At 43.4% G+C, this 24,984-nt stretch overlaps 1 protein-coding gene across 5 annotated transcripts in view; it reads right to left on the bottom strand.

Moving 5' to 3' along the window:
• Window positions 1-22,779, bottom strand: part of scaf1 (SR-related CTD-associated factor 1) — a 29,077-nt gene extending 6,298 nt beyond the window's left edge. The window contains exons 1-6 of one of the 5 annotated variants that reach the window (XM_029123323.2): window positions 22,585-22,779; window positions 21,343-21,360; window positions 21,077-21,157; window positions 16,490-20,413; window positions 2,478-2,560; window positions 40-339 (exon numbers count right to left, since the gene is read on the bottom strand). In XM_029123323.2, coding sequence (XP_028979156.2) covers window positions 40-339; window positions 2,478-2,560; window positions 16,490-20,297 — 4,191 coding nt within the window. In that variant the 5' untranslated portion in view covers window positions 20,298-20,413; window positions 21,077-21,157; window positions 21,343-21,360; window positions 22,585-22,779. Of the gene's footprint in view, window positions 1-39; window positions 340-2,477; window positions 2,561-16,489; window positions 20,414-21,076; window positions 21,158-21,257; window positions 21,361-22,584 lie in introns of those variants that run through there. The other 4 variants (XM_029123324.2, XM_010864792.5, XM_029123322.2 and 1 more) reach the window with 4 other exon arrangements.
• Between the last annotated feature and the right edge of the window lie 2,205 nt (window positions 22,780-24,984).

Here is a 24,984-nt window from a genome sequence, read left to right on the forward strand (position 1 = left end):
GCTAATAAAACTGGAAGACATGTCACAGCATGGTCCTACCTTATCAGGATCCTTGCTCTCATTGTCCCAGCCCAAGTCACTGGAGCCCCCGGAACCTCCAGAGAAGCCAGAGGGCATGGGAGGAGGCGGGGTCTGTGCACAGCCACTACCCATAGACATGCCAGGATGCAGGTGGCTGGGTGGGGTTTTGGTGCAGCCCACCAATGGCAGAGAGCCATGCAGGATGAACTGAGCTGGGGTGGGACCTGAGGAATTTGGGACCTGGGAGGATGAGGAAGATGATGAAGAAGAGGGAGCGATGTGCTGAGATGACTGGTTCTGACTGCTTTGGGAGAGAATCTGCAAGAGATGCAAGATGGCATGATAAGAAGTGCTTGGTGCACACAGCTGCAACCTAGGTAGACAGTTATGTGAAGGGTGTACAAATGTAATCATAATTAATGATATATACAAATATTTTTGATTAGTTTGGTTTTCAAAAGCTAAAAGAGTGCAGATCAAGTCTGCCATTAACTGGAATATTGAAAATCAGTGCTACCCAATGCTACATGTGTTTTTGTATTTCTATCGGTATGGAGAGCTTTTGCCATTGTTCAAGAGGATATATCTGAGGTAATGAACATTGTTAATGACTTTGCTCAACAATAATATTAAAATCAGAATTATAGTAATATGTATTTTAGGAAAACCAATAAAAAATAAGTAATGTTTCCTTATATTTAATTTAAAAAAGGTAGAAACCAAGAAAAATATTTAATAGATTTGACATGTGAACAGTTAAATTACTGGAATTTAAATTTGACGCAAGAGGATCGCATGATGGGGTAATCCAAGCCAAACAACACCCCTATATTAAACACCCCTTTATTATACTATTTAATATAAATTATATATTAAATATAAATATTTTTCTTGGTTTCTACATATTTAAATAATGCTATGATGACAAAATGTTGAGTGTTATTTTTTTATTTATTAACCAACATGTGAAACTGTTTGAACAAATCCACTGAGACTCACTTTTCCTACAAAACTCACACTGGAATGCTCTCTCTCCGGACAGGCTCTGGCTGACTAAGGAAATGTTTTCCTTATTGGCAAACATTATGAAGCCAATATCAGCATGTGAAGTAGTTCAGGTTGTTGTGTTGTGACACGGCTGTTGCCCAAATATAATCCACAACGCGCTGCGTGGTTGAGTGACAGGTACAGGTAATGTAACCAATGTCAATTAACAGAATTCCAGTGAGGTTTCCCTTCTCCCTGATGTGTGGAATGTTCTAGACAAGTTTGCCCATGCCTTCGACTGGCAGATAAAAACAAAAAATTTAATACATTTCTGGATATGAACATTTATTTTAATAAAGTAAAAAATTATATTTCACTGTACCACTTATTACTTTAGCAATTCCCCCCCATACCTACTCCTAACCTCCACCTATGTCTACATCAATATGAACTACATCATACCCCAAAGCATGGTACTGGTACTTCCTGTATTAAGCCACAGTAGTTCTTTATTCATTATTTACATATTCCTTGCGTTACTATTGTTTTATCTAATTGTATTTGATTGTATTATCGAGTTCTATTTCTTGCAATTTTAGGGGGATTTGATTTAATGTACTGGCATGTCTAACATTAACAGTATCCTGTATGCCCACGCGATTGTTTGTACGGCAACAAGCTTATTTTTAATAATACTATGATAATGACCATTTTATGGCACGGAAACTACTTAATTTCGTATTTGAATTAACCTTGACACTTACAACACCTATTCCTTTTAAAACAAACCCAACAAGCTGCTATCTATTTGTAAATTGTCAAAAGTATCTGTGTATGCATCTTGCCATATGTAGTTGATCCTGCTGGAATGTTTATTTTTTTGTGTGTGTGTTGTCCTGTCCTTGTGTAAGAGTATGCCTTTGGCCAAGTAGTAAATAAAAAGAAGAACAGTATCGGAAGGCTTAGAGTTGTCCAGCAGACTGGGCCATTTCCCCTGCGGCACATGCACTGCTGCAAGATGGGTTTGAATCTGGCCAACCGCTCATTTAGGGGGAAAAAAACCAAACAATTATATCCTTCAAAACTGACAATCAAAAAAAGCATAAAATGAACCTAAATATAAAAAAAAAAAACTAATAATTGGCCTGAAATTACTTAACCTGCTTAGGATCATTGTGAAATAGAAAATGATTGGCTCATGAGAGGAAAAACCTGGAAGAACATGCTTCCTGCAAAGAAAGTGTCTTACATTTCTGTATCACCACTGCTGCTCACTTATTCCCCGTCAACTAAAATATTGTAATCCTTTGAAGTTAGATGAAATAGGTAACCTCTTTGTTTGCCCTTTAGCTCATGGAAAATAACTGCATTTAAAACAACACTTCATTTTTAGATAGTTATTGGAATTGGGTCAATTTATGGTGGTATGACTGTTTGCCCAAATCCCCCAGGCTCTAAAACACACACACCTGGCTCGTAGCATGGATGAACTCTTGGGCTTTGGCTCTACTGGCGATATTGGCCTCTTCCATCTTAAACAACAGAGCTGTCACTGAAATACAAACAGTAGGGAGGTCAGTAAAACCTTATGTTATATAAAGTGAACACCAAAGGAATTTGGACAGTGAAATATTTTGGCTGGGGTAAGGGTTAAATAAAACAATTAATATACAAGTTCAGACAGTCAGCATTAAAGGGATGATAGAACCATTTAGAAATTAGCACATTCTGTACTTAGTCCCCCCCTTTTAGGGTACCATAAGGTATCTGGACAAATGGCTTCACAGTGTTTTCTGGTTAGTATCATTAGTACATACTGTCAAAGTCCAGTCTTCATTCTACACTTCACAGTTGGTGGTGTCTGCCAACATGAGGACCAAATGAGTCAAGGCAAGTCAAGCTATCAAAAAATCTTCCGGCATGACTAGCCGTGTGATGATATGAGAATTTCATGCCATGATTATGCTGGCCAAAATTATCCCGATTTATTTTATCAGAATTAATAACAATCCATATTACAAATCTGCTTTCTAGCTCAAAATGTCTGATCAGATAATCTTTCATTACATAAATATTGTTCTTGTGCATTTAAAAAGCCATTACAATAAAATATTATCAAAGAAGGTTTTTTATAATTAACTAATACCATAATAACATGTAAATCTCTAGATGTATATGGTTGCCAGCTTCATTGACAATACATTGCAGAGGATGTTTAGTGGCATTTAGAATTGCCATTTGTACTGTATTTGCCTTCATTGCACATCTATACACTGCATATCTGTATGTCGCATCTGTAACATACATTATACATGATGCAAGTACCTTTTCTACCCTCTTCTATTTGCACTGCTGGTTAGATGCTAACTGCACTTCGTTATACTGTACTTGTACCTGTTCAACGACAAAGTTGAATCTAATTTAATAAAACAAATCGTTAGATATACGCTACATCAGTTAAATAAAATAAGTAGTCAGGAACACTTCAGTGACTGAAAAACATTTTGAAAGGCACTTATCTGGGAATCAGAGGTGAAAATGTATAACATTTCTTACAGGTACTGACGTGTGAGTGCATGCATTTGTGCGAATTCTATGTGACTTATTAGCTAAGGATAGGCCTATTTGATGAGCCGATTCTTTATAATAATAATTCATTATAAAAGCTCCCCGTTATGTTGTGCGCATCATGTTTTGTGCAGCAAATCGACAATTTTGGACTGTGCAAATTATATTATATTTATTAGGTTTTCAGCAGTTCACTTGGAGGTGATAACAAATAACCTACAAGGATAATGGTATTATAATTGTACTTGGTGCATATGTTAAAGATGATACAATAATGACAAAGATTTTTTTTTTAGCATCCACACAGTGCCGCAACTGGGGTTTCCTACATTTGCAAGCTCAACAAGCTCAACCAGTGTCAAATAACATCTTGAAAAGAGGTGTACAAGTTCATCTCCTCCGAAGGAATACATTTGCAATTGGGACCCAATAAGCCGGGCGAAATATTTCTTCTGCTATTCTGAATTTGTGAGAAACACTCCAAAAGCTACTTCTAGCATCAAATGACTGATGTTAAGTGTGATTATATTTGGTACACATGATCAGAGTTGTGAGTTTAGTTTATATAAAAGATGTTTCCATTTGGCTACATGGGTATACTAGTTAAAAGGAAAAAACTTGTAATATGGTTTACAGCTATAGACATGGGAACAAATTCAATCTGGCTACTAATAGCGTGAGGCTGAAACTCAATCTTCTCTTGACATTTTCAGTAGGAAAGCGTTAACAATTAGCCCACAATATAAACAAAATTATAATTAGAAAGAGATACATTATTATACATATATTCCTATACATATACTCTACAATTTGCAGTTTGTAAACAGGTTTTTTCTGCATGCATCTCTAATAATCCAATAAAAATTTTAATTTGATTATCCCTCCTCCCTGGCATATTTCGGATCATATACGGCCGACTTAACATATCAGTCGAACTGTGTATTGATTTTACATCAAATCAAACACATATTTTGGGTATCAGATAAAGATGTCATGGGTTCAGTTCGGTAGGTAATTTTATTTTGTGGTCCCAAGAAGACTTCTAGGCAGACAGTGAAGCACAATCAAGTGGTTCTAAGATGTTTATTCTTGCGCATCCTCTGGGAAGAGACCGATAATAGGCTGATGGAAATAATGGGTCTTCTTGTAATTTAAGATTACATTCTTGCAATGAAGAGTTTGGAGAATTTTTTATTTTTTTTTAAATAAACTCTAGGCTATACAACACAATTAGTGAGATATGCGCCCACCAGTTAAATAAAACATATAGTCAGGAACATTTCAGTGACTGGCAAGAGTTTAAGTCACTCCTCTAAAGATCAGAGGTGAAAATACACTGAACAAGATAAGCGCAACACATTTGTTTTTCCCCCCAATTATCATGAGCTGAACTGAAAGATCTAAGACTTTCTCTATGTACACAAAAGGCCTATTTCTCTCAAATATTAATCATAAATCTGTATAAATCTGTGTTAGGTAGCACAATTCCTTTGCCGAGATAATCCATCCACCTCACAGGTGTGGCATATCAAGATGCTGATTAGACAGCATGATTATTGCACATGTGTGCCTGAGGCTGGCAACAATAAAAGGCCACTCTGAAATGAGCAGTTCAATCACACAGCACAATGCCACAGATGTCTCTAGTTTTGAGGGAGCATGCAATTGACATGCTGACTGAAGGAATGTCCACCAGAGCTGTTGCCTGTGATTTGAACGTTCATTTCTCTACCATTAGCCGTCTCCAAAGGCGTTTCAGAGAATTTGGCAGTACATCCAAACGGCATCACAACCGCAAACCACGTGTAACCACAACAGCCCAGGACCTCCACATCCAGCATCTTCACCTCCAAGATTGTCTGAGACCAGCCACCGTCAGTTTGCATAACCAAAGAAATAACGCACAAACTGTCAGAAACCATCTCAGGGAAGCTGACACAGATTTAAACAGATTTGTGAACAATATTTGAGAGAAATAGGCCTTTTGTGTACATAAAGTCTTAGATCTTTGAGTTCAGCTCATGATAAATGGGGGCAAAAACAAGTGTTGCGTTTATAATTTTGTTCAGTGTAGATATTTACCGTTACTGACCTGCGGGTACATGCACTTAAGTGTGCATTTTATGTGCCTTATTACCTAACCATCTGATGTGTCGATTCTTCATAACTGCAAAATTCATTATAACAACTCCCTGTTGTGTGGTGCGCATCATATATTGTGCAGATCATGCAGATAGTTAATGTTATTTTGGCCCACGCAAATGATATTCTAGCCAATTTGTCTTCTCCTGTCACTTTCAGTAGGAAAGAGTTCACAATTAGCCTACAATATAAACTTAAATACAATATAAAATAAAAGTATAATTAGAAAATCAAGAGAGATGTAATGTATATCCTATTCATATTTTCTACAATTAGCAAAAAATGGAAAAAGAAACTCGGTATGCATCTCGGCATGCATCTTCTAGGATAAATATAATTGGTTTGTTTGAGCTTAACATTGTTGACAACTGCTTACAGGTATTTTCAGCGGTAATGGAATGGACAGTTATTTGCATATAGAGGGAAGTGGAGACGTGATCAGAGGCTTTTTTGTAGACTAAGTGTAGTGGTTTGATTAATACTTTTGTAATTTAATTGGAAAACTAGTTTATTCTTTATATCATTACAATACAAACCCAACTCATGATGACTTAAGAATTTAATTTCGATTTTTATTGTAAATGGCAATATTCTTCCATTTACCATTCTGCTTCATTCACTATAAATTGCAGAGGATATTTAGTGGCGAAGTACAACGTGAAATGAGACGTGTGCTCCAATTGTATAATAAAACAAGCAGTAAGAGAAACTTCAGTGACTGGCAGAACTTTTTCAAGTCACTCGTGAGGATTATCCTGATTTACGATTATCCCGATTATGGAATTTCACCACGATATCATAATCGTGAGTATTTTCCATTGCGATTAGTACTACAATCGTCTATCGTCCCATCTCTAGGCATGACAAAATCAACTATTCTGTATCATAAGAAATGGCAAAACCAGTTAGACCAAGAAAGACCTCTACAGTGAATGACCAAAAAATGCACACCATAACAAAGACTCAAAATATAAAAAACCTCTTGTCTGATCAAGAACTATGTCCAGGAAGTAATCATAGATGTGTCAAAGACCAACAGCAGAACTTCAGAGGGTACATCACAAGATGTACAAAAATAGTGATTCTCAAAAACAGAACGTCAAACTTTGTTTGGAAAGGGCACATATGTTAGCTGTAGAATTCTCAAAGTTTAACTAAACCAAAGAGATAGAAAGAGGTAAGTGGATGACAATAAGAAATTCCCCATTAACCTAAGTCAGGAGTTCTCAACCTTTTGCAAGCTGGGCCCCCCAAAGCTGGTTCATTGCAATTGGGGCCCCCCTTCCCGGCGCCACCCCCACTACACCACCTTGCATAGATAGATAGATAGATAAATAGCCCCCTAGGCTATTATTTTTAGGCCCACACATTATTATTATTATCATCATCAGTAGCGGTATGTAGGCCTATTATCATGACTAGGCTATTGTTATAATTGGCACTAGCATCAGACTATGTGAGCTTGCAGGTATTATTATTATTATTATTATTATGAGTAGTAGTGTTGGTATTATCATCATCAGTAGGCCTATTATCATTACTAGGCTATAATTGGGAATTGGCACAAGAACTCTGATATGAATGTATGCTCTATTATTGTTATTATTACCAGGCCTAATAGTAGGCATATCATCTGCATTTTTTACAGAAGCTTGCAGGTAGGCGATGTTAATGTGTTAATGTGAGATTGCGGTATTTCGTTTTGAGTGCAGTCATTTTTGAGAATCCTGCCTCACACAAATATGTTGACGCGAAATGGAGGACAATCTTCAAGGCGACGTCACAGAGTCGGGAGTATTCCTGCATCAATGCTGCCTAGAAAGACAAAAGAGGGCAGGAGGTAAAGAGTTCCTTAAGCCTACTGTCACTCTTCAGCTCAATAAGCTGTTCATGCATATCAATTGACAGCTCGTATGCTGTGCACACAAATGGATCTCGAACCCACGCAAAAGAGCGATAATCCTCTTTAAAGTACGTCGCAAATTGTTCTCTCATTGCTGACAGGTGCTCAGACGCTGACTGAAATAGAGAGGAGAAATCGTGTGACGTGCCTGCATCAGTGATAAAGTCTGCAAGGCTGGGGAACATTCCCTCCACTGATGCGGTTCCCACGACTGATGCTGTTCCCTCGACTGATGCGGCAATGCCAGAGGTCAAGTCTTTGTGTGAAGGCGTCTGCAAAGAGCAAAATATGAGTTTTGCGGCCTTGCAAAGACAGGTAGAGGCCATTCAAACGGTCAAATATATCGACCAAATAGGACAGAGACGCAAGCCACATAGTGTCATCCAGATGCTTAGCCAGATCTGATTTGATTTCTGTCAAAAAACACTTCACCTCCTCTCGCAGCTCATACAACCGCTGTAACACCCGCCCCCTGGAGAGCCAGCGAACTTCAGTGTGCAGAAGCAGCTGTTCATGCCCTGACCCCATCTCCTGGCAGAGGACCTCAAACAAGCGAGAGTTTAGCAGCCGTGATTTGATGAGATTTATCATTTTCACAGATTGGTTCGGCACGGAGTCAAAGAGAACTGGCATTTTTTTTTAGCAACTAGTGCTTCGCGATGGACCATGCAATGTGTCCATTTCACAAGTGGAGCTACTTGCTGAATGCAAGCAGCTAGGCCACGCTCATGGCCGTCATTGCCCGCGCATAAGCCAACGCATCGGTCCCAAGTCAAACCATTTTCACTGAGAAAAATATCAAGGACATTGAAGATGGCTTCTCCTGTAGTGTGCGACTGAAGAGGCCGGCAAATCAGGATATCCTCCTCAATCGCCTTGTCCCGCAGATACCGGACATAGGTGAGAAGCTGTGCCTGTGCCCAGCAATATCAGTGGATTCGTCCAGCTGCAGGGTGTAGTAAAGGACTCTTTTTTATGAACTCTATCAGTTGCTCTCAGATATCATTAGACATGTCTGAAATTCTCCTAGCGACTGTGTCATTAGACAGTGGTACTGCACCGAGCCTGGCTGCTGCACTCTCCCCTATCATTATTCTGCACGTGTTGCACGGCAGGTAAAATGAGAGTCTCAGCAATTGTATGCGGTTTACCCAGTTTAGCTATTCTTTTGGCCACTACATACGATGCCTCCAAACACTGTTTAGACAGTGCTGTGAACTGAAATTGTTGCCTGTTGTTGATGGAGGCCATTAAGCTTTCTTTTAAAATAATCAGACGGTTTATCCTTATTGCCAGCATGCTTTGTTTCGAGGTGCCTTTTTAGTTTGCAGGGCTTCATGCTGTCGTTTGCTAGCACCTCGGCACACACGACACACTAAGGTCTCAGATCAGCCGTGACTGTAAACCCAAAATGCAGGTATGCTTCATCGTACCTTCGAAGCTTTTTTGCAGGCGGTGGTGCGTCGGTTGCCTTGTTGGTCCTCACTAGAAATCTCTCAATTTTTGTTTGGTTTTGAAATAATTTGGATGTGGATTGGTTGTGTTTTCAATAAAGTTTAGGCTATGATGTAAAGATGTGTGCGTGTGTGTGGCTATGTTGAGAGACTAGTATCGGCGGCTAATCAGTCAGGACTAAGGCATGATCTTTAATACAACGAACAAAATAATGATTTCATGGGCAATGCTAATTTTATTTTAAGACTTAACGATTGTAGTTCTTTGTCAGTGAGTGTGTGGGTGTTGCAACACAGTGAAAAAGGCAGAGGGGTAGTTAGCTAAGAGCTAAGAAACAATTACTGGCTATGGCCGAGATGGGGATAATCTTTAAAAAGACTGTTTGTGGGATTAGTCTTTAAAAAGACTGTTTGGGTTTTTAAGTAAATTGATATCGATGGATAACAACTAGACTAGCGAGATATGGCAAGAGACTAGACTGGAGTGAAAGCAGCTATGTGAGTCAAATGCAGTGATTTCATTTTGTGCGAGAGTGAGTGAAGAAACATTTACACCTCGCTCTGTAAACCAGGGCGGGAACGGCGGCGGCCGTGTACATGCGCAATTCATTTGCAGCCTGGACGCGGAGTGGTGTGAGTGTCCTCACTGCTGCGCGAGGCTACTGACAGACTGACCGTCTGTGATTGCTTTTGGACGGGGGAGGGGCTCACGGCAGCACCCGCTGCTCGTTGAGCACAGTAACTGCAGAGTGATACTTGCTATCGAATCTCCAAACACCACAAAAAAATATTTGCCATCTTTTTAATCACTACATTCACTGCTGACAACGTTCCAGGAATTGACAATTTGATTCAAAGTTTTCGGAGTTGAGAAGCTCGATGAAGTGATGCGACAGCCAGCTAGTGCCTGCCCCGGCCGCTAGCTCGTCGGTCGGACAGTCCTGCTCAGAGACCTCACTGTAAGCTGGAGGTCTCTCAGACCTCTCGTTAATAAGAGGCTTTTATTTCGCCGTTGACGGTTCGTTTGTTTATATCACAACGGGAACCTGTGGTTAACTGGTCTTTTCTGAGTTAAACTCCTAGAGTGCCCTGCGGGCTTGACAACCTCGCTGACCGGGCTGTCTGTCTCTCACACACAAACACACACACACACCGCAGCAGGCAGAGGCGGGGGAGAGAGAGAGAGATACTGTTTCTCTTTGGGAGACTTGTTTAAATTATGACAAATATGCTATATACACATGTCACTAGATTTTTCGCTAGTCGCTTTTAACACAAAAGTCGCCAGGAGGATGATTTGTGTGTTATAATAGTCCAACCACTTGCATTTCAACATGGGGGATATTTGTGAAAAAAACAAAACATTTATACTCCCATCCTGTAGCCTACTCGCGCCCGGCTGGGAAAGTGTCCGCGACACCCCAGGGGGGCGGGCCCCACCGGTTGAGAACCACTGACCTAAGTATATGAAACGGGGGGGCATGTATGGCTTCAGCTGGAAGTTTGGAACTGGCTAAAAATCCCAGGTTAAGTGACTGCTAATGGTTGCAGCAGCAGGATGTGCAGTTGCTCTCATTAGCTTGCATACCCTGGCAGAGATTGTGAACTTTGGCATTGATTTTGAAAATATGACGCGGAAAAACTCCTTTATTTAAGGATAGTGATCATATGAAGCCATTTATTATCACAACTGTTTGGCTCATTTTTAAATCAAATCACCCAATATTCCTGAATGTTTGGCTTTGTTACAGACACACAAGGTGACACACAAAGGTGAAAATGACAATTAAAGGGGAATTTCCCACACCTGTAGCTTTTTAAATTGCAAATAGTGTTTGTGTATCAATAATAAGGGTGGGTATAGGCAAGTACCTTGCGATACGAAATGTCACGATACACGTTACGATTCAATACATCACAATTCATCACAACTGAATCACTATACTTGAAGTGCTAAAGAAAACCTCAAACAATATTAGGCTACATACTTGAAAGGACAATCTTTAGCTAATCCCCATTTGCAACTCCTACAACTACAAGTTAAACAAAGTTAAAGAGCACATACTCTTCTATAATTTCACAAAACATTAATGTAACTTGGAATAATATAAATGTTATCTCCCACTAACAATCAAACGAAAGAAACAAACATCTGCATAAAACAATACACTCACCCAAAGGAATATTAGGAACACCATACTAATACTGTTTGACCCCATTTCGCCTTCAGAAGTGCCTTAATTCTACGTGGCATTGATTCAACAAGGTGCTGAAAGCATTCTTTAGAAATGTTGGCCCATATTGATAGGATAGCATCTTGCAGTTGATGGAGATTTGTGGGATGCACATCCAGGGCACGAAGCTCCCGTTCCACCACATCCCAAAGATGCTCTAATGGGTTGAGATCTGGTGACTGTGGGGGCCATTTCAGTACAGTGAACTCATTGTCATGTTCAAGAAACCAATTTGAAATGATTCAAGCTTTGTGACATGGTGCATTATCCTGCTGGAAGTAGCCATCAGAGGATGGGTACATGGTGGTCATAAAGGGATGGACATGGTCACAAACAATGCTCAGGTAGGCCGTGGCATTTAAACAATGCCCAATTGGCACTAAGGGGCCTAAAGTGTGCCAAGAAAACATCCCCCACACCATTACACCACCACCACCAGCCTGCATATTGATAACAAGGCATGATGGATCCATGTTCTCATTCTGTTTACGCCAAATTCTGACTCCACCATCTGAATGTCTCAATAGAAATCGAGACTCATCAGACCAGGCAACATTCTTCCAGTCTTCAACTGTCCAATTTTGGTGAGCTCGTGCAATTTGTAGCCTCTTTTTCCTATTTGTAGTGGAGGTGAGTGGTACCCGGTGGGGTCTTCTGCTGTTGTAGCCCATCCGCCTCAAGGTTGTGTGTGTTGTGGCTTCACAAATGCTTTGCTGCATACCTCGGTTGTAACGAGTGGTTATTTCAGTCAAAGTTGCTCAGGACCACACCCTTAAATGCATTGAGGCAACTGCCATGTGATTGGTTGATTAGATAATTGCATTGAGAAATTGAACAGGTGTTCCTAATAATCCTTTGGGTGAGTGTATATTGCAATGAGAATGAGCCAGTAGGCAAATTCGGTCCATAACACTGATCATAATCTGTGATCATAATGAAGTAAGCACAAGGCAAATCTCAAGAGATACAAGTTTTTATAATTATAAGGGGTAGTATATGGTGTACATCTTTTGGCAGATGCAGGAGATCATCGCGATCAAGTGACAAAGTCGTCAGCGAAGCACAACATTACTGCTTCTTGGCTAGCTGGTGAAAGTGACAGCTTGTTGCTGCACAAGCGAAACATTTGTGGGCAGACAACTTCATTTTAGGCTGACAGACTAAACAAACCAGACAATGAGTTGTCTAGATAGCAATGGAATTTTCCATATTTGAATGAAATCGGAAAAACGCGAGAGAACGACCAACTAGGCAGCGGGCTACACAGCTACTGCAATGATTTCCATTACTAGACTGAGCAAGCAACCATTCGAGCTCCACAGCTGATGTGCTTGTCTATCAAGTTATCACGACAGGATTGCTGTTGTCAGAAAATATTTTATATTTATATCAACGCAAAACTTACGGCCACAGTTTATTTATTACTCACCACGACATCATTATCACTTTCAAAGAGCAAGGACGTTTCTAACCTTGTATCACAGGAACAATCTCTAACATAAAACGTTGTGGCCGCTTAGCGCTAGCATTTTGAGTATAGCTATTGATAAAAAAGCCAAATGACAGCATACCCTTTTCTGGAATCTTATCAATGATGACATCCATGGGAATACAGTAAGAGGCTTTTGTGATATATACAAAACTATTATTATAAGTGCCCATATTATGAAAAAATAACTTTTTCTGGGTTTTGGGGTGTTCTTTTGTGTCTCTGGTGCTTCCACACGCATACAAACTTTGGGAAAAAAAAACATCCATGCTGTTTGGAGTGAGATATGGGTTCCTGAATGTCCTCTGTCTTCAGTCTCTGGGTGAACTGTTAGAAAACTGTTAGAACATTTTTTATATTCCCACCCTCCACCCCCTCCCAACAGAGCATACCTAACTGCAAATGTATCAGTTTCTCTGGTCTAACTATTCATAGGTACAGTGGGGAAAACAAGTATTTGATACACTGCCGATTTTGCAGGTTTTCCTACTTACAAAGCATGTAGAGGTCTGTAATTTTTATCATAGGTACACTTCAAATGTGAGAGACGGAACCTAAAGCAAAAATCCAGAAATTCACATTAAAATAATGAATTTGCATTTTATTGCATGACTTAAGTATTTGATCACCTACCAACCAGTAAGAATTCCGGCTCTCACAGTTCTGTTAGTTTTTCTTTAAGAAGCCCTCCTGTTCTCCACTCATTACCTGTATTAACTGCACCTGTTTGAACTCATTACCTGTATAAAAGACACTTGTCCACACACTCAATCCAACAGACGCCAATCTCTCCACAATGGCCAAGACAAGAGAGCCGTGTAAGGACATCAGGGATAAAATTGCTTAGTGAGAAGGCAACAACTGTTGGCGCAATTATTAGAAAATGGAACAAGTTCAAGATGATGGTCAATCTCCCTCGGTCTGGGGCTCCATGCAAGATCTCACCTTGTGGGGCATCAATGATTATGAGGAAGGTATCAGCCCAGAACTACATGGCAGGACCAGGTCAATGACCTGAAGAGAGCTGGGACTACAGTCTCAAAGAAAACCATTAGTAACACACTATGCCGTCATGGATTAAATTCCTGCAGCGCACGCAAGGCCCCCTTGCTCAAGCCAGCACATGTCCGGGCCTGTCTGAAGTTTGCCAATGACCATCTGGATGATCCAGAGGAGGAATGTGAGATGGTCATGTGGTCTGATGAGACAAAAATAGAGCTTTTTGGTCTAAACTCCACCCGCCGTGTTTGGATGAAGAAGGATAAGTACAACCCAAATAACACCATCCCAACCGTCAAGCATGGTGGTGGAAACATCATTATTTTCTGCAAAGGGGACAGGACGACTGAACCGTATTGAGGGGATGATGGATGGGGCTATGTATCGTGAGATCTTGGCCAACAACCTCCTTCCCTCAGTAAGAGCATTGAAGATGGGTCGTGGCTGGGTCTTCCAGCATGACAACGACCCGGGAACACACACACAGCCAGGGCAACTAAGGAGTGGCTCCGTAAGAAGCATCTCAAGGTCCTGGAGTGGCCTAGCCAGTGTCCAGACCTGAACCCAAAAGAAAATCTGGAGGGAGCTGAAAGACCGTATTGCCAAGCAACAGCCCCGAAACCTGAAGGATCTGGAGAAGGTCTGTTTGGAGGAGTGGGACAAAATCCCTGCTGCAGTGTGTGCAAACCTGGGCAAGAACTACAGGAAACATTATCTCTGTAATTGTAAACAAAGTTCTGCTTTCCTGATGTATCAAATACTTGTCATGCAATAAAATGCAAATTAATTACTTAAAAATCCTACGTGATTTTCTGGATTTTTGTTTTAGATATCATCACTCACAGTTGAAGAGTACCTATGATAAACATTAGACTTCTACATGCTTTGTAAGTGGGAAAACCTGCTAAATCAGCAGTGTATCAAATACTTGTTCTCCCCACTGTAGCTCGGCTTTGTTTGATGGCTTGTGACCATCCATCTTCCTCTTGATGAAATTCCAGAGGTTTTCAATGGCTGGCCATGACAGGGTCTTGATCTGGTGGTCCTCCATCCACACCTTGATTGTCCTGCTGGAAAAATCAATTCTCAGAGTTGGGGAACATGGAAGCAGGTGTTCTTCCAGGATAACCTTCTACTTGGCTTGATTAATGCATCCTTCACAAAGACAAATCTGCCCGATTCCAGTCTTGCTGAAGCATCCCCAGATCATCACTGTTCCTCCACCAAATTTCACAGAGGGTGCGAGACACTGTGGCTTGTAGGCCTCTTCAGGTCTCCGTCTAACCATTAGACGACAAGCTGAAAATTTGACTTGTCAGAGAAGATTACTTACTCCATTCTTCTACTGTCCAATCTTTATGGTCTTTTGCAAACTTCAGCCTGGCTCTTCTTTGCATCTCATTGATGAAGGGCTTTTTTCTAGCTTTGCAAGACTTTAGCCCTGCCCCTAGGAGCCTGTTTTGAACGGTCCTCTCCGTGCACTTCACCCCAGCTGCTGTTTGCCATTCTTTTTGTAGGTCACTTGATGTCATCCTACGGTGGTTGAGTGACATTTGAATCAATTGACGGTCATCTCAGTCAGTGGACAGTCGTTTTGGCCCTCTGCCAGTCTGTAGCTTTGTTGTCCCCAATGGCTGTTGCCTGACCTTGTTCTTATGAACCGCCGTCTTTAAAGTTTTTAGGATGGAAACAACCTGATGCTCATTGTATCCCTCTGCCAGTAAAGCCAGAATTGAACCCTTCTTTTCCTCATTCAAAGTTTTTCCTTTGAATGAGGAAAATGAATAGTTATTTTTATATCCAAATTACCTTTAAGGTACTACTTAATGTTTTTGCCATCCAGCTGGTCCTATTGCAAGAGGATAGTGATGACCACAGCAGTGGTTTTTATACTTTTCCTCACTAAATTAGATTTGCATCAGGTAATCACCTAATCAGTACCTCATTAAGTAAAAAGAGGAGTGCCTGTGTCGAAATTTAACAGACACTGGAGTGGAATTGCTGCCATAAATGTAGAAATGCTGATTTAAGAAAAATTAGGAGTGGTCTAAATTTTTTCCAGAACTGTATATTACCAATTCTCTAAGGATATGCAAACTTTTGAGCACAACTGTATTCGAATGTGTACAGAAAAATGTTCTGCAAAATACAGCCAAAAGCCTCTAAAGTCATAGGATTGAGTTTAGACTAACAGATAAAGATGTCTCTAGTGGCCAAGTCAATCACCTAACCTGGATTCAAATTAACCTGTCTATCACATACTGAAGACAAAGGACTGAAACGCCGTAAAACTCAGAAGCTGAAAATGTCTACTGTTCATGAACTGGGAAGATACCCTACATCAGGTCCGGTGATGGCTATGGTCACAGACATCAGGCAAAGGATATGTAAGCAATTACTGAACATGACAACTTTACTGAGCCTGTCCAATACTCTGTGAATTACCATGGCCATAAAAATCTGTATATAAAATATATTGAACATTTTAAATGGTTAGGTCAATATGGATGAAAATAATTTTAAATGAAAGCTGATCCAAAGGACTTGAATACATTATTAATTTATTTTTTTAAATACTTTGCTATACTGCATAAACAATCGTTTCAACAGCAATACACAAAACTAGATTATCCACCAAAACGGTTAACTTGTTTTGCTAGGATAATTGTATGTATGCTAGATGGACACTCACATGCCAAAACTCCTCCAGCCGTGCAGTCCACTCCTGTCTGAAGACTCCAGGGGAGAGTGGGGGCGGAGGGAGGAGGTGGAGGAGGCGGTGGCGGGGGCAGCTTGTTGGCCGAGGAGGATGAAACAGAGGAAGAAGAGGATGAGGGATCTGTGGAGGAAAGAGGAAGGGAGGCAGGGGCAGAACCAGACGAAGAGGAGGAGCAAGGGGGCGATGCTAGGGATTTGGGGCCTTCATCCAAAGGAAGGGGCTTCATGTTAAGGGGGCCCGACAGAGAGAGGCCGGCCGGCTGGGAGGAAGGTAGGGCTGAGGGGCTTGAGGGGGCCAAGTTAGGGGTGCTCTGGGTCTGAGAAGGGCAGTCCTCAGGAACAAAGGGGGGCTCGGGGGTCTTACAACTGCTGTCCACTGTTTGAGAATCCGGTGAAGACTCGCGAGTGTCACGTGAGGCGGGCAGGGAGGGTGGAGGGGTGTGTGGGGGGGGGGAGGATGGGGGAAGGACGCCGGTGGATGAGGATGAAGATGATGAAGATGATGATGATGGAGTAGGACCCACAGGACCCGTGGGAGGACTAGAGGGCTTGGCACTGACCCCGACTCCTGACTGGATGTCAGAGGACGTCCCACCCCAGCCACCGCCATCTGAGCTACAGTTGGCTTTGGTGACATCCACGTCTGCCAACCCGACCGTTAGGACTTTTTCACCCCGTGTCTTTTTCGCCAGCCGCCGCCTACGTTTTGTCGCCAGGGACAGCGATGGTGACGATGCCGAAGACGAAGTGGAGGTGGTGGAACTGGGCTTGGCCTTCTTGGACTTCAGCGCAGCCACCACAGGATTGGCTAACGAGGATGAAGGGGGCACTGCCAGCGAGCTACGCTTGCCTACATGTCCCAGGTCCTTGTTGCGTCCGCTAAGCGACAGCGGCTCTGAGCAGGGCTTGAGGAACGGAGACCTGCTCTCGTTGTCCCGACGGAAGACCACTGCAATGGATCCCCCCACTGCTGGCCCACTGGAGCCTCCTACCGCCCCACTCCCCCCGAGTAGTTCCATACCGAGCTTGCCTGAGCCCACCGGTCCCCCAGTTGTGCTGCTTACGCCCTCACGCACCAGAACAGACACCTTGGACTGCAGCTTGGCTTTCCTCACCCCCCCAGTGCTCAGTTTCTTGGACCTGCTAGACCGTCCAGACTCTTTCTTTCCACTTTTCTCTCCACGCTCTTTGTCTTTGGCCATTTTCCGCCCTCGTTTGGCCAGGGAGGGGAGGGCGGCTAAGGAGGAAGCTGCGCCTGCAGTGGCCTGGGATGGGGAGAGTGAAGACGTGGAGAGCCCTTTGCTTTTGGCTTTTGAGGCTGACACTGTTTCAGACTGACAGGCTTTCTTGCCTGTTCTGGATTTTTTCTTGAGGTGATGGTGTCCAGGTTTGGGGGTGGTCTTGGGTTTGGGGCTAGAAGCAGCAGGTCCTGGAGCTTGGGGAGAAGCTGGCGAGTCGTCTATAGAGGGGTAGTCTGAATCCAGGGCCTCCCCATCCAAAGAGAGCAGATCTGTATCCTGTTTGTCTGAGAAACGGTCAGAATCGTAGCCGTGATAGCGTGATGGCGGCGAGAGGGAGCGGCTTGCACGCCGGCACATGCTGCCTTCCAACTGTTCGTCCGAGTGCCGCCGTCGCCTCTTCTTCTTCCTCTTATGGGGTTTGTCGGAGGCCTGGGAGGGGCTACGAGGAGAGGAGAGAGCGGTGGGGGGCGATCCGGGGAGTGTGGTGGTGGTCGTAGTGGTGACCGTGATGGTGCGCTTGATAGCGAATAGGTCTGAACCGTTAAGATCCTGGATGGAAGGCGGGACCACGGGTCTGCCGTCTCGCCGCCTCTCCCGTTCCCTCTCTCTCTCCCGGTCACACTCGCTTTCCTTCTCTCGGTCCCTTCGTTCAATGCTTTCTTTGGACCTCTTGGAGCTGCCTGTATTTCGGCTGGTAGATTCGCCAACCTCATCACGCTCCCTCTCTCGCTTTCTCCGGCTGGTGTCTCCATTTCGCTCTCTTTCCCGTGTGTGGTCTTTCCTTCTGTCCTTTTCTCGCTCCCTGTCTCTGTACCGATCCCTGTCCCTGTCTCTCTCTTCATCTTTGTCTCTCTCTCTGTCCTTGTCTCTCACCCGGTCTCTCTCACGGTCCCTGTCACCACCTCTGTCTCCCTTTTTATCCCTGTCTCTCTCTCTATCTCTGTCTCTCTCTCTGTCCCTGTGACGGTCCTCTGAAGCATTTGACCAGGAGCGCCCCCCATGCGTATGCCTGACTGAAGAGTTTCGAGAGCGGGGGCGTGCGGTCGGTTCCGGAGTGCTCCATTTCCTCTTCTTCCTCCTCCTACTATCGCTCCTGCTGCTCCTCGCCCGGTCCTCCTCCGCCTTTGCTTTCACCTCCTTCTGACTACGCCGACCCCTCTCCCTTTCCCCATCTCTATCCTTCCGCTCCCCGGTTTTCTCACCACCGGCTTCTTTCTCCTTTCTTCTCCTCCGCCTCCTCTCATCTTTCTCACATGCCTTGCCCTCCTTCCGCTTGCGCCGCTCCCTCTCCTTAGAGCTCTTGGATGACTTGTGGCTCTTGTCCTTCTCGGCAGCTAGTGGGAGGGGGAGTGGGGAGTGGGGTTCGGAAGGAAGGAGGAGTGGCTGAGGTGAGAGGGAGGAAGGGCAGGATGTGCGAAATCGCTCCTGCCGCCGACTGACCAGCTTCCTTCTCAGATCGCCAGCCCCGACCACTAACACCTCCTCCTCCTCCTCCTCCTCCTCCTCTTCTTCTTCTTCTTCCACTTCCTCCTCATCATCGTCATCCATGGGCTCCCCATCTTCTGTACCAGGCATCACTGGACCCGGCCAGTCACTGTCAGCCCGCACCGACACAAAGCTGTCCCCATCCAAGACCCTGAGGATCCTTTCTGGCTTGGCTCCCCCGTGGAGGAGAAACGGATTGCCGGCAGGGAGAACTCCTTCCCAGCCTCTCTTCCCTACGTCCCTCTCGACGACCCCCACAATCTCCCCCTCCTCAATTTCCGAGTGGTCAGAGTAGTCAGCCTTCTCTTTCCTTTCCCATCCTTTCACCCGGGGCTCTTTGGTCCGGTCCAGCCTCCTCCGGAGGGGAAGTGGGAGGGAACGCGGTGAGAGTGGCATAACCGAGAGCGCCTCATCAGTGGAGTCCGGAGGTGCCTCGTCTTTTATCTCACCTCCCTCCTCTGTCCTCCCCACCTCTCTGGCCTCGCTCCCATGACTGCTCACGCTGCTCCCCCTCTCCCTTCCTCGCCTGGCCTCACCCTGCTCTGCAACCTCCTCTCTCTCTGAGGGTGGAGAGCCAGTAGGGTCAAACGGGTCATATTTCTCCCCTTCCTCCTCATCCCCATCTGCATCAGGCACTCCTCCCTCCCTTTCACCGTCTGTGGGGTGAAATGGGTCATAGATCTCCGTCTCGCCCTCAATTTGCCCGTCAATGCACACATTGTGTGAGGAAGCAAGGCGGACCAAAGGGTCAGAGGTAGCTGATGAGGGGGGGACAGAGTGAGATGAGGGGGGAACCAGGGAGGCTGATGTGGAGGAAACCACGTCACCTGGTGTCACGCTGTTGGTTCCTCCTCCCAAAACATTGTTGTGGTAGCTTGTCACCACAGTACCAGGAGAGGACGACGAGGAAGGGGATGCAGGAGAGGAGGGAGGAGAGGAAGGAGATGAGGGAGAGGTGGAGGGAGGAGAGGGCTGAGGGCTCTTGGCGGTCTCTGTGATCCTGATAGGGGGGACAGCAGCCCTCCCCTTAAGGCCTGGGGTTTGAGTTAAGTCCATGGCCCTGGAGGGGAGCTGGGCTTTGGGCAAGATGCTGTCCAGTACTCCCTGGAGCCTGTGGTTGTGGGTGGAGGAGGGCTGCTACAATGCTGAATGCCGGGGATGGATGAGCAACCCTGAAAGATGTAACAAGAAATTTTAAAAATTGTCAAGACATATGTTTTAGAAACTATGCACCAGAGGCAGCTATTTAGACAGCTGCAGCCCCCTAAGCTAAGAATGTTTATAAGTTAAGAACATTGGTAGAGAATTTTGAGTGCGGTTACAAGGTATTCGTTCTGTTGTATTTATGCGGTGCAACAGTCAACAGTCCACTACGCAGTGATGAGCCCTCTGATCTGTTTTGGAATATCAAAACGTTACTCATTTGCTGTTATTACATTCCAATCATTTAGCTGACACTTTATCCATAGCCCCTTAGAGTAATGAAGGCATACATTTCTGACCTGGTCCCGAGTGGGAATCAAACCCACACTCTCTGCCCTCGCAAGAACCACGCATTATCAAAAGAGCTATTAATAAGAATCTACAAATCTATTAATGCAGGAAGCCCAACTGGGATATTTTCTCCACTGATATTGGCCTTCATATATCACATCTCTTCACCGCAGAGCATTTTCATAGAAGTTGAAATTGTGGAAAAGAAAACTTTGTGACAAAAAGGTAAGAATTGGGCTGCAAGTTGAAATAGAGCTGGAACACTATACTGTTTTTCAAGAACACATCATCATTGCTTGTTAGTACAAAAGAACATGCCCTGTTTATTATTATTCTGTTACCCCGGTCAGGAGATACTGTGGAGATCAGAAAAGAGAGACCAGGTGTGGAGGTTCTTCGGGTGTCGCAGTAATGGCAGCTCCCTACGGGAAGGAGAGAGTCAGATGATGCCCACATGAATGGCTGCCGCTGCTTTACAGCGTGCCCATGCAGGCGGGCGCACACACACACACACACACTCACAACAGGCAGGTCATCAGGGGGTCACCCTATCACCGTGGTAACAACTCAAACCTGTCCTACTCCTTTCTTTGTCCTCCCTGATTACCTCTTCGCTGGAGTCTGTCTGAGGAGACAAAATACAAAGCCATATAGTCAACTGCTTTCCTCAGTTCAGAATTTGTTGCAATGTTAGAACTAACAAATTATACAGTAATATATTAAAACTTCTAAAATAGCCTAAAACTCGTTTAATTTGAGGAAGCACAAGTGCAGTTCTAAAAGTCTTGTTGTTGCGTATACAGTTGTTTAAACATTAACCTTAAGTATTAGGGTATGTTGTAAGATAAAACAACAGTAGAATAGTGTGTGAAGATTTGATTAAACTGCCATTCACTTATTTATTAACCAATGTATATTATTCTTGAGCTAATGGGATGAAGGTTTGATGTTTTTGGGATGAAGGCTTTATCTACATCAGTTTATGCACCTCTATGAGAACAACACGAAGACTGTGGTCAATTGCTTTCTATACAAAATAACCTTCACATTACTTTCAGTCATACAGATCCTCACAGCATATACAGATCATCACAGCATATGAACAGAACTCTCGACATGCCAATATTTGCTTGACCAAGTAATGTGTTGCACTTGTGATTTTGTCATAATTAACCAGTATACACAGCCTTCTATTAATGAAATTGTTTTCTTGTCATTTACGGATCAATTAAGGAAACAGCATTGCAATTGTTGTGTGACCAAGTCGAACCGGATGACTCACTGGGAGCTGTTAGCAAGCCAACTGCTAAGCTAATTTGACTAGTTAGCTAGTAAGCTAGCTGGTTATTTGCTGCATATCTGAAACCAGCGTAAACACGAGAGATGGGCGATGATTGGGCCGTACCTTGGTCATGCTAGTTAGTTGGAAAATAAAAGAACACCAGGAAACCCAGGTTACCAGTAGCCAGTTAACAATTGTTAGTGTGACAGCTAATGTTACTGTACATAGATACATAACGAAAGCTAATTAAACAGTGCAGTCTAATTGGCATTGGCTAGTATTGTACCAAACGCATCAGATGTTGCAAAATAGATGGTACGGGACTCGTATGTGCTGTGGTTTGCAAGAATAGTAACTAGGCTGACAAACTACAGCAACTACTTAACCTCATTAGCAAATACGAACTCGAAAAGTTAGTTACAAACGTTATTGCTAGATGTTTTCGCAGGAATCAGATCCGCAAAAGGGTAGCTAGTAGCTGGACCTAGTACTACAAGCACTTGGAGCAAGGGATGTTAGCTTTCCTCCTACACCACCACCAGTCATTCAAATGCATTCTCGAATTACCTTTGATCCAGGTATAGGCGTTGTCGGTTAAAAAATACAATCTTCAACTACCCTTTCTTTTTCAAAAAAACAAAATATGCAACTGTAGTTAAAATACAGTATTAAATGTTGCGACATTTTTCTTTTAAAACCACAATAAAAGGCCCATCCTCCCTAGCCGCCATTTTACTTCTCTTGAATCATGAAACCGGTCCACCAAGTCCGATGGGAGATGTAGTCCATTTCATCCCTTGATTACATATAAAAGTTTGAATCAGGGACGTCACTACAAATGCATGGATAGGGGTCTAAGCCTCGTTTATTGGGGTCTGGGCACACTCCCCAAACATATTTTCATAATGTATTTTTAGAGTACAAATGGGTGTAAAATTTACGAAAATATGGTTCTTTCTGATCAAGGTTGGCTTGAAGTATACCTGTCTCAGTTTGTGTTAGACACTGATCTAATACGCCTCACTTAAATTCTATCCAAATAAAGAAATTAAAATCCCCTCTGACCTCACCAATCCAACACCAACAAAAGGTAAAAAAATTCAACTAGAGTGTATAGTAAATTAATATCTAAATACATATTCGGGTTCTTAACATGATTTCTCTGAATCATTTCAAAGCTGATTTACCCAGTTAACAAGGAACGTAACTGAGACATTTGTGACGTTCCCTTAAGGTCTAATACAGGTACTGAAGGTCACAGCCTGTTCCGGACATTCTAGGTACATTCATAATGTTCCCCTAAGGTCTTTCAGAGGTACTGAATGTCACAGACTTTTCTGGACGTTACAGGTACATTCGTAATGTTCCCCTAAGGTCTTTCAGAGGTACTGAATGTCACATACTTTTCAGGACGTTACAGGTACATTTGTAACGTTCCCCTAAGGTCTTTCAAAGGTACTGAATGTCACAGACTTTTATGGATGTTACAGGTACATTCATAAAGTTTCCTTAAGGTCTTTCAGAGGTACTGAATGTCACAGCCTTTTCGGGACGTTACAGGTACATTCATAACATTCCCTTAAGGTCTTTCAGAGGTATTGAATGTCACAGCCTTTTCAGGACATTACAGCGACATTCATAACGTTTCCTTAAGGTCTTTCAGAGGTACTGAATGTCACAGCCTTTTCGGGACGTTGCAGGTACATTCATAATTTTCCCTTAAGGTCTTTCAGAGGTATTGAATGTCATAGCCTTTTCAGGACATTACAGGTACATTTATAACATTCCCTTATGGTCTTTCTTAGGGACTGAATGTCACAGCCTTTTTGGGACGTTACAGGTACATTCATAACATTCCCCTAAGGTCTTTCTTAGGGACTGAATGTCACAGCCTTTTTGGGACATTACAGGTACATTCATAACATTCCCCTAAGGTCTTTCAGAGGTACTGAATGTCACAGCCTTTTCGGGATGAAAATGTAGAACAACTTATTTTTACTGAGTGCACTCCCCTACAGATTTAGTTTTCTGAAGGGGAGTAATTCCGCCATATTTGTTGCCAAAATGGCTGGCGTCATTGTAATTTTTCAGACATTTCAGTTCTAGACACGCAATGAATTAAGTGCAAATTTATTGTTTTAATATCAATAATTATATTGGATATCTACTCAGAACAGGCCTTGCCATGGTCGCCCAAAGAAGTTGAGTGCACGTGCTCATCGTCATATCCAGAGGTTGCCTTTGGGAAATAGACGTATGAGTGCTGCCAGCATTGCTGCAGAGGTTGAAGGGGTGGGGTGTCAGCCTGTCAGTGCTCAGACCATACGCCGCACACTGCATCAAATTGGTCTGCATGGCTGTCCTCTTCTAAAGATGATGCACAAGAAAGCCCACAAACAGTTTGCTAAAGACAAGCTGAGGAGTGAGGAGTACAAAGACAAGTGTGTCTTGCCTACAGTCAAGCATGGTGGTGGGAGTGTCATGGTCTGGGGCTGCACGAGTGCTGCCAGCATTGGGAACTACAGTTCATTGAGGGAACCATGAATGCCAACATGTACTGTGACATACTGACGCAAAGCATGATCCCCTCCCTTCTGAGACTGGGACGCAGGGCAGTATTCCAACATGATAATGACCCCAAACACACCTCCAAGACGACCACTGCCTTGCTAAAGAAGCTGAGGGTAAAGGTGATGGACTGGCCAAGCATGTCTCCAGACCTAAACCCTATTGAGCATCTGTGGGGCATTCTCAAACAGAAGGTGGAGGGGCGCAAGGTTTCTAACGTCCACCAGCTCCGTGATGTCGCCATGGAGGCGTGGAAGAGGACTCCAGTGGCAACGTGTGAAGCTCTGGTGAACTCCATGCTCAAGAGGGTTAAGGCAGTGCTGGAAAATTATGGTGGCCACACAAAGTATTGACACTTTGGGCCCAATTTGGACATTTTCACTTAAGGGTGTACTCATT

The sequence above is a fragment of the Esox lucius genome, chromosome 11 (genome assembly GCF_011004845.1).
Source record: "Esox lucius isolate fEsoLuc1 chromosome 11, fEsoLuc1.pri, whole genome shotgun sequence".
NCBI lineage: Eukaryota > Metazoa > Chordata > Actinopteri > Esociformes > Esocidae > Esox > Esox lucius.